The 10979-nt window shown below is 34.7% G+C and overlaps 1 protein-coding gene across 4 annotated transcripts in view; it reads left to right on the forward strand.

Annotated features, from left to right (window-relative positions):
* Positions 1–449: 449 nt before the first annotated feature.
* The window catches only part of LOC106465847 (serine/threonine-protein kinase STK11-like), a 49326-nt gene continuing 38796 nt past the window's right edge, over positions 450–10979 (forward strand). For all 4 annotated transcript variants that reach the window (XM_022393799.1, XM_022393800.1, XM_022393801.1 and 1 more), the window contains exon 1: positions 450–915. In XM_022393799.1, coding sequence (XP_022249507.1) covers positions 572–915 — 344 coding nt within the window. In that variant the 5' untranslated portion in view covers positions 450–571. The remainder of the gene's footprint in view (positions 916–10979) is intronic.

The following is a 10979-nucleotide window of genomic DNA, read 5'->3' on the forward strand; positions in this document are numbered from 1 at the left end:
GAGCCCCGGATTTTAGCATTATAAGTCAGTAAACGTATTACTGATTCGCGGTAAAAAAAAGTATTGGCATATAATACAAATTATTTACAATATTATTCATATATTCAATATAAAAATGTAAAACATCTCAAAGCTTTAAAAAACTCGTCTGTGACATTATGATTAAAAAGAAAATCCGTATAATCTTTTGTTTATTTACGAATACTGATTAATAATATTCTAATAAATATTTACTTGACCTCCGGGGGATCAACTATAGGCTTGAGGGCTTATAACCTTAAAATTCAGGATTCGACCCTTTCAGTGGACCTAGCGCATATAGCAATTTGTGTATTTTTGCACATAACAACTTATACTAAAGTTATATGATTTGTTACAGTACTCATATGCGTTAAATTATATTTAGTAATCGTAGTTGGTGTGACCGAGATTAACCGGGGGTTGCTCAGCTGAGCATCATGGAGGGCATCTCGCTGGGAAAGAAGTGTGTTATAAAGATTTTCAATTTCTTTTTGTAGTTGTAATACGTAAATATTACCCTTCAAGTTTGATTTTGAAATTTTCAATAGTAATGGCGAATCCTGAAGAAGAAGTTGTGCAAGTCGACGGACCGGCTTTTCCCATGTTATTTGAAGATGACGACGAAATGGAAACCTTGGCCATAGATTCGTGGTTGAATGACGATGATGGACCACTGGTTTTTCATCGAGTGAATTCTAAAGAAATAATTTATCAGGCGAGAAAAAAGAAAGCTAAAATGATAGGAAAATATGTAATGGGAGATGTTTTAGGTGAAGGATCTTATGGAAAAGTGAAAGAAATGTTGGACTCGGAAACGCTTTGTCGCCGAGCAGTTAAAATTTTGAAAAAAAGAAAACTTCGAAAAATTCCAAATGGCGAGCAAAATGTTCAGAGGTAAGTCTAAGAATTTGACATCAGAGTCTTGCCTATCATTTTTACATGTACGTATATCACGATCTAACAATTACAAGAAACTTACCATTGGACAATTTAATGTATTCTATTTGAGAATCTGTGACAAATCTTCTTCATGCCTCGACAAATTTTGTGTACAATAAGATAGTGAGATGAGTACTAAGTATTTTAATATTATAGTTTATACTCCTAATTGGAGAATTCTTAATTCAGTTTTCACTGTTCGTTACTATATTGAGATATATTTGTCAGGTATGACTTATTTTGTCTATTACACTCTCAGTTTTACTGTTAATGTGATTTGTACATTGTGTACTATTTGATTATCTCATGTTCAATGAAAAATATTACTTTTGTATGTATTATTTACTAGTACCATGAGAGAGCATTCTGTACATTTTCACAAAAAATCAGAAAATGTTTTAGCAATGATCTTAAAGTTTTCTGTCATATTTAGAAATAGTGTGTATTCAAATGTTAGATACAACCTCAAAGTCTTATTGTTATGCTGAGGTAAGTGCATAGAAGGTGCTATAGAATTCTGGAATTTCTTTTTTTTATAAAACACATTGAGTTTGAACCTCTTATAGAATATGGTGAAATAATTTCCCAAGTATGTTATTTTTTCTATAGGGATAAACAAATTGCAAAACTTCACAGTGAACAATGCTGTTATGACAAGAAAATTAGTAGACACTGTTTTAAATCATGAATAAAAATGCATTTTAGGAATAACAGCATGATTTTTGTTGGTGTTCAGTTTTGTCTGCTAACTCTCTTATCATATTTATCTGTATAGATGCATTTCTGAAGAGATAAGCAAACTAAAAAAATCAATGTGTTTTACTAGCAAGTGGTGAAGCTGCTTTTTTTGGAAATGCTATGTTCATATGTTCCATTTCTGCTTTCTATATGAATGTTTTTCTCCATTTAGTTTAGCAGACAGGTAAAGCACCAATATTAATCTGTACATTTACTGAACAGCTACCCATCATTTATATATATTATATATAAGGTTGTCCTATGATACCTTAAAATAATTAAACATAAGGTAAAAACCCTCTTACCAAATACTGAAAGAAATTATCCAGCAAGTGTTATATTGGTAAGAAAAGCAATTTAGAGCCAATGTGCTGTTTTACTTAAACCTCTACTAGAGCAGATTTTTATTAATAAACATAGATCGGAAGACAAATTCTAAACACTGGAAGTGTAAAGACTGTGAGGAGTATACAGCTCAGTGTATTCTGGAGAGATGCATCCTTGGAGAAAAATACACACACACACACATATATGTTATGGTATAACAAAAATTCTATATTTAACTCACATTGCTGCTTAATTGAAGTGATTTTAAACTTTGACTCTTCAGAAATAAAGGGTGATCGTGCATTTAAATTCATAACAAGCAGTCTTTAATGTCACATATTTACAAAGACTATAGTCAAATGACAGATATGAGATAACAGTTTGTTTCAAAAGCACATACACACTAGCTACAACAATGCAGTAAGAGGAATGTATACTACAAGTATAATTAATTTCTTCAGTTTATTAAAATCATATTTATTTATATTATCAATACTTGATGTAATTTAACTTTTTTAACTTAGTTTGAAAACTTTGATCAATACAAGTAAACCAAAGTACTGAGATATTATTTAAATATTCATACACAAGTATACAACTAAATGCTACAGTAATCCCTCCTTTAAGTATATAATAAGTATAAGATGTGTAGTTTAGTAGTTTTATAGGTATTACCATCTTCAGGGCTTTAGGAATATGTTTTGTTGCCTCAGTAACTTACTGATATTCTTTAATATGGCTAATTTTACTTTGGATCAACACACCTTTGTGTATAATATATGTTTTGTCTTTCAATATGCTTTTGATAAGGTTCAACACAAGGTTTATCAGATGGAACATGCTTTCAGGGAGTGACTTTTTTTTTTAAACTACTTTCCGTTTTTTGATAAGGCATTATTTTTTGGATTATTGCATTCTTTTAGGTGTTTTTTGTTTGAGCTTGTGAAAGCATATCATAAGATTTCATACAAATTGATTATTACATTAAGTCATATATTTGAAAAAAGTTGAAAATTGGATATATATGATACATAACCTCTCTCATCTAGCTTTTTCTGATTCAGTGCTGCCATCTATATGTAAACACTTTTGATTGGCAAAAGCCTTGAGACCCACCTACTCATGTGTTTCCATGGGGTATTGTTGTGTTTTTGCATGCAAATGAGCATGTGACAAACCTCCACCAATAGGAGTGGGACTCTGCCTTAGCACAGCTAGCTTGCTCTATACTGATTGTTCAATCATCACTTCTTGATTTGTTACTTGTGTGTTAAGACATGTCTTTTTTTTTTGCTCATGTGAAGTTTCTCAACATCAGTATTTGGTTGAAGTATTTACAAAGCCACTGTTATGGAAATATTTTTTGTTTTTATTTTTAAACAATACTCTTCAGACCTTGTGGATCTTATTTTCCACAACATGAATTACACAGAAATGGTCATATCCACACCATCTGGTGTTGAACATCTGAACTATATTCACTCTGGATATGCTAGGGCAATGTCATCAGGTGCTTTTTCATCTGTTAGGACATGGTGGCTATTTTGTGATGGGTAGTGGAGTCTTGCATGTGGTCTGGGTCTTTTTTTGGCCATGACACAAACTTTTCTCCTCCTGTAATTCCTGTTCATGAGGAAGTGGATTTTAGACAGTCTTTCCCTTTGCCTAAACTTGCAAATAATTCTTTCAGTGCAGACATAGATCTACCTCGACATTCTGCATTTTATTCTCAGGTATTTTTTTCCCACTCTTTCCTATTTTTTATTATTCTTTCTCTTCTTCAGAATATTATGTATTCCTCCTGATGTATGAATCCATGTTGAAAAATGTTTGTTGTCTCAACTTCACTCTGGTGCAGGTATGCCTTATCCTTCTTGATTCTTTGCACATATTCCTTGGCTTATAATTGAGCTGAAGCCCTTTTCTTAAACTTTCAAACTCTGGAGTCTCTTCTTCAGCTTGGGTTTCTAATCCATTGTCCTCTGTTTGGCTTTCTCAAGCTCAATTTCTTACCTTCATCTTACCCTCACTTCCTTCTAATGTTATTTATTCTCCATCCTTTTATTCTCCTTTTGGAAACAATCCACCATTCCCCTGAGGGGTTTGTAGCATGCATTCATTCCATTCCCTTTTGTATATTAGCATGTTCTTCTTCAGTCTTGTCCCTTCTTACTTGATTACATTGTTGCTGGGATGTGTTGGGGAGGGATGCCCTTCTTGCCCAAGTAAGTTTATCTCCCTCTTATCTCAGAAACCTTTATCTGGCTTCTTTCTTCCACTAGTGGGTTTTTGGTGGAGTACCTGAGTCTTTGTAGTTACGGGCTGAGGCTGTGCATCACCATTTTTCTTTGACTACCTTTCTGTCTCATATTTCCTGAGTTCCTTCTCTTCCAATTCCAGTCTCCCATCCTTCCGACTCTTTTCTGCTCCCTGTTCTTCCTTCCCATTTCTCTTCTCCCATCTATTCTTCCACTTTTATAGGTTTCATTGCTGACAGTCTCAACAGTGAACATCCATTAGGCTCAGGAACAATGGGAGTATGTTTGTCTCAATTTGTGTATCTATGGATTTCCTTTATGGATGACTGTTGGGTGCTATAAGTTCTATCAGTAGGCTTTACCTTTCATTTCTCCTCTCTTCCCTGTATATAGCTGGTTTCTCTCTGAGGTGGTGTCAGACCTTTTAAACAAGGGTGCTATCAAAAGGGTTTCTCACTCTTCTCAGAAATTTTATTCCTGTCTGTTTGTCATTCCCAAGAAAATTGGGGATTGGCATCTGGTCACAGATATTTCATGTTCCAACAAGTTTCTTAACATTCCTCAGTTCCCATGGAGAGTTTTCTCACCCTCCATTGGTCATTTTCTCTGGTGCTTTGGATGACCAAGGTGGATGTCTCTGATGCTTATCTTCACACATCCATCTCCCCAGCATCCAAACTTTGTTTGTCACATTCATGGTGTGGAATTAAGAATCCACTATTATATGGATGACTGACTTCTTTTAGCTACATCCTAACATGATTCCTCTGACCATACTCCTCTTCTTTAGGAGATGGCTCATCTAGGTTGGCTGGTCAAGGTGAAGAAGTCTCATTACACACTCATCCAGTAACTGGTTCATTTTAGTGTATTTTGGGATTCCTGTCTCAGCAAGGCACAACCTTCTCTGTTTCATTTGTGGGCAATGGAGAGCTTGGTTTCCACAGCTATATCTTCTTCTTCTTTCCTGCATGTGAGGTTCACTTTTTTTGGAGGGGGACTTAGGCTTCCATGGAACCCATTGTCCCCTTGGGTCTAGCTCACATGAAATTTTATAGTAGACTCATGTGATCAGTGAAACCTTCCTCGGAATTCCATCTCCATCTTCCCATCTCCCTGTATGACAGTTTCACGTAGTTGCTTGATAGGACCAATACTATAGTGGGTGTTCCACTTCTTCCCTCATATACAGATCTTCATCTTTTTACAGATGCTTTCACGACAGCTGGAGCACTTGTCTCAACTCTTTCAAGACTTCAGGTCAATGGAACCAGGAGGAATTGACCCTTCTTGTCAACTTTTTGGAGCTCTTAGTGGTTCATCAAGATTTGGATAATTTTCTTCCATTGGTATGTGGCTGTTTGGTGACAGTCTATTTGGACAACTCAACTTGTTATTCTACATGAATTACCAGTGGAGCACTCAGTCTCACTCTTTGTGTTTCCGAAAACTTGATCTCCTCTTTTGGGTTCTTTCTTTACATGTTCATCTTGTGGTCTGTCATGTTTTTTGATGGCTTTTCTTTCTCCTGGGCATTCCTCACATCAATGCCTTTGCCACTTATAATGATGTCAAGTTTCATCTATTTTAGTCTCACATCCATTGGCACTGGCAGTGGATACATTCAGTCAAGACTGATCTGATCTCTTCCTTTATGCTTACTACCATATTCATCTCCTCCCTCTTGTTCTCTCCCTCAATTGGGACACTCCTTGTCAAGTCCTTCTGGTAGTGCTCTATTTGCCAGCTCATTGTGGTTTCCTGTGCTGAGCCTTCTGACTTCCTCCCCTCCTCTTCAGCTCTCCCATTCCCCTTGTCAGCCTCATACTTCTCTGTTCCATCCAGCTGTGTCATCACTGTGGCTTTATGCTCTTAGTGCTCATTTTCTTAAATAAGGTCTGATTCAGACTGTATCAACTCGTGGACTACCATATGTCAAGGTCTGACCCAGACTGTACTAACTTGTGGACTAGCATATGTAAAACAGGCAGGGGATCTCTGCTCATCCTCCATGCCTAGTTTAAACCTAGTGCTGGTCTGTTTTTAAAAAATGGATTTTTGTGGTCACCTGTTGCACTGTCTTACTGTGATGTGCTTTTCTGGATTCCTCATTGCACTTTCACCCCATTTTTTCTTTTTTGTAGTGGAGCTTGAGAGTCCTTGCCACTTACCAGTTCGTAGGTGCTGGGATGGTGAACCATGGAGGATGCTTCCTGAGTGTGACTAATTCCACTCAGTAGAAAGTAGCGTGGTCGTGTTCTGTACGTGTATTACAGTTCACCTGTTTGGCCAGCTTTCCCCCATTCTATAGCTGCCCAGGTGTCAAGTTCCCAGGTGGTCTGGTGTTGGATTGGTGCAGGACCAGCCAACACAAGTTCTCACTTAGTTACAGGGTGGATGTTAGTTTCTGGTTTTATATCATTGGGTTTGAGGTGAATATGATAGGGACCCCCTGGAAGTCAAATTTCCAGTGTCACCTGGTTTTGGACTAGAGTTGACCAACCATGTATTGTATGATGCACACTAGCCACACCACATATATAGCACTTCCAAAAGCCTGATGCTGGTTTTGGACTGTACTTGTATCCAACACTGAAAATGTATTTCCAATAGATACTCACCTCCTCTCTTGCTTCCTACTTTTTCTCTCCACTTTTGGAAAACAATGCAGCAATATCATGTAGAAGCACATGAGATTAAGAGGGAGCCTTGATGCTCATGGCGAGCAAAAATGTTTGCACATAGAAGGCAGCACTGAATCTGGAAAAGCTAGATGTGAGAAGAAGTGGGTATTTATGGGAATACTGTATTGGAAAATTTGAACTTTAGTAGAGGTTTGTTGGTAAAAACAAACAAACAGAGTATGTAATAAATGTTAGCTTTTCTCATGAGTTTAAGACTTTGTTCATTAGCTTTATAAATGCTTTTTATAGCATTGTGGTTGGTTTTTCATTTAAATTTGTTGAAAAGTTTCTGGTAAAAGATTTTCCAGAAGTGAATTTTAATTTGATTCAGAAGGCACATGATTGGTCTAGTGTTTAGAAAATGTGTTTTTAATGTTCAGAAATTGAGGAGGTTACAAAACATAGGAAGGACATACATTTTGAGCAAGAAGATAAAGAAGGATATTCATTGTTTATTGAGAAAAACAAAATCTTAAGTGACTAGAAACCACTGAAAGTAGTGAAGTCTGTCTACAGAGGCTTTAAGATAAAGGTTAAAAATATTTTTCAAGATTAGTTAGACCTAATCTGAAGTACATGTACAATGTTAAATATTTGGTCTCCTTATTTTACAGTTATGAGTCTTCTAGTAAAAAGAAATGTATTTGTTAAGAGCAATTTGAACAAACAGAATTGTTTTTGCTACAGTATAGAAGAGATAACTTTACACAGATGTTTATAATGGTATCAGGTACTAAGTTTAAGCTTTTGAAACGTGAACAAACAGAATTGTTTTTGCTACAGTATAGAAGAGATAACTTTACACAGATGTTTATAATGGTATCAGGTACTAAATTTAAGCTTTTGAAATGTGAACAAAAAGTTGTTATTCAGTAGAATTATTTCCTGACTATATTCTCTGTGATTGTTCGGATTTTTTTAAAGTTTTTGTTATTAGAGCGTTTTTTCTTTATGCTTCTTTTCCTGCTTAAGGCTTAGACAGTTTAAGTAGGAGAAGAAGCATAAAGAAAACCCCATCTACCATGACATCTGTAAGAAGATTTTGTAAGTTTTTATTAGGTAGGTACATGGATTCAGAAAGATATAATTTGTCAGATTTTTGTTTTCTTTTGGAATTAGCAGTCTTCTTATGGAATTAATGAATAGTCTGCTGTTGTGTTTTTATTATGAATGAATTCTTCAGTCATTTTTTATGCGAATGATTTCCTTTGTTGTAAATAAAACTTCATGTCTGTGTATGTTAATTTGGACTTTCATGCTCAGGTATCTTAGTATTTGCTTTCCTGTAATTGTATATTTTCTATAATATTTAATGACAACACCCAAAGGTTTTTATTTTTTTAGGTAAACTAGTTAACTTATAAATTATTTAGAAATTTACTTTTTAAAAACAACAAACATCACTCTAATGGTTATTAGGATTTACTGCAGTATGACATTATTTAAATTTTAAGTTAATCAGTTTTTCAGTGTTATCATTATACTCTTTAATTAGTGCTGATCTTAAATAAAGTGATTAAACTTTCTCAACTGTTCATTTTAGTGGTATATAGAAGTTAAATGTAACAAGCTTGTTGAATGTTGGATAATGAGAAGTGTAATATTATTAAGAAAAAAATTATACTTAGGTAATTAAAGTATAGCATATTTTTTAGATTAATGTTGCTCATTGGAAAGGTTAAATAGTGTTGGTAAACATAATGGTAAAAACATCATATGAAAAAAATGGGCACATTTTTACAAGTTTGGACATTTTGATTAAATAGACACTGTTAAGCCTATCAAGTGACACTGTATAGATACAATGCATTAAAACAAAAAAAAGGATGTGATTAATTTCAAGAAAGATTTAAAACTAGTTCAAAATCTTCCATCGATTATTTTGAATCCTCACATTCCCTTATTGTTTAACCAAATAAATTCTACCACACTTTCTAATTTCAATAATCATAGTTTGTTACAATAATAAAAAGCAAATACTATACTATGTCATGCATGTAGCCTACAATTAAATAACATAAAAAAATTATGAACAAAGAGGGACATGTTGATTCACCTAGACTGCCCCATACACTAAATTAACTTATAAAAGAAAACATAATTCAAAGCCAGCCCTTATCATTTAAATATTTATCAAGTATTTCTTCAAATTTACTACAACCATCGCATCTGAAAACAACCAAAGGCCAATCACCCTGTTAGAAATATAAAACTGTCTTAACTGAAAATGACTCTTACCCTGCCAAAATTTATAGTTGTGTTTCCTAGTCCTACCATTTTCACCAAAAGCCTTATCATTCTTTAACCTTGCCAATTTTTTCTTAGCAACCTTAGAATTCATGTGAAAAAACAACAACAGGTTATTGTTGCACACGCACATATTAAAATTTTAAGTTCAAATATGAAATTGTCTATAAAGTAATCAAAGCTACAAGTTATATAAACCAAGATGACTTAAAACCTGGATGATCCTAGGCCTACTAGGAATGAGATAGTGTAACTTGCAAGTCACAAGTTACTAAACTAATGAGTAACCATAAATTCAGCCAAATTTAAAAATAAAACTTGAATTAAGAGCCAGTTTTTATAAGAATCATGCAGATTCCTATTAGAGGGTGATTCATGACCCCTCCAGAATTGTCCCAAATTTTTTTTTATTGATAGATATATGTTAGTAACGGACAAAAATCACATTTTCTATCCTCAATAGGGTCCGCTTTTTTTTTAGCAACTCCTGGAATATCGGGGTCAAAAACAGCCTAAATGGCAAATTAACCAAAATGTGGTTTTCAAATGCTGATATTTCTGTGCGCCCTAAGTGAGCCACATAGATTTTCATTTGTGCAAGTCTATGGGGTATTGACTCTCTAAAAACATGAAAATTTTGGCGGCTGACTTAGGGCGCAGCCCATAGGTGGCGCTGCGAATCACTACATTTTGTAATTATGTACACTTTCCCGGAGGTTGTTTGGCTTGCGCCCTAAGTCAGCCAGGGTCTTTTATGCATATTATGATGGATTAGCACCTCTTACTTTGATTTCAATGAAAATTATGGTGGCTGACTTTGGGTGTGACAATTTGAGCCATATTTTATCAATTTTGACTTAGGGCGCATGGAGAAATCGCTGTGCAAAAAGGTGGTAATTTCACCTTTTGGCTGCAAAAAGCGCCCCCTATACCTGTGCGAAAGTCGAATATAAACAGTTTTTGAGGTTTTAACCAACATTGATTTCATGGACCATGCAAATCTTTGGATACTTTGATTTGATTGGGAAACCTCTTGAATATATCAGCATAAAAACTAAGCCAAGGTTTAGCTTCAAGTGTTCTTGTGAAGAATGTACAACAAAGTTGATGAAAATTAAATAAACGGTTTATGAGATATAAGGTTATTTAAAAGTGCTTCTTTTTTGCCGTCTAGTTCCAATATTGCCACCAGGTGGTAGCCTACAGCCAAAATGGCTTGCCACCCTGCACTCAAACTCACAGAAAATCTTCCTCCAAGTTAGCAAATCCTGTAAGTTGCATGAAAATCGGAGAAAGTTCACAGTTCACCATATTTGGCTTTTTCATGAAATGGCCCAACAAAAACGGTGCAAAAAGGGTTAACACCGAAACCAGCCACAAAACTCTCTTTACCACTGACACTAGAGATACCGAATTTCTGGATTCTGTTGATGGATAATCTCTTGAAGTTGAATACATACATGAAGTTTTAAAAATTAGTCTAGAAAACTACAATGTATAGTTTTGTCAGGTATGGATTCTTGGTGAAAAGACAAAATTGCTTCAAGGTGTCAGTTTTTCCTTTAAAATTAAAAAAAAAAAATCTTTTTAAACATTTTTCAGGGCCCATTGTTGGTTTAACAATCATTTGATGATCCCCCACAAAATAATCAAATCTGCTTCCAAATGCCCTAATTTAACAGCTAAAATCATTAGTTGGTTTTTTCTTGTATAAAATGTTTCTAAAAACAAAGAAAATGACAATCATGCTGCAACAAAATATCCC

This window comes from Limulus polyphemus, unplaced genomic scaffold (genome assembly GCF_000517525.1).
Source record: "Limulus polyphemus unplaced genomic scaffold, Limulus_polyphemus-2.1.2 Scaffold2071, whole genome shotgun sequence".
NCBI classification, from domain to species: Eukaryota; Metazoa; Arthropoda; class Merostomata; order Xiphosura; family Limulidae; genus Limulus; species Limulus polyphemus.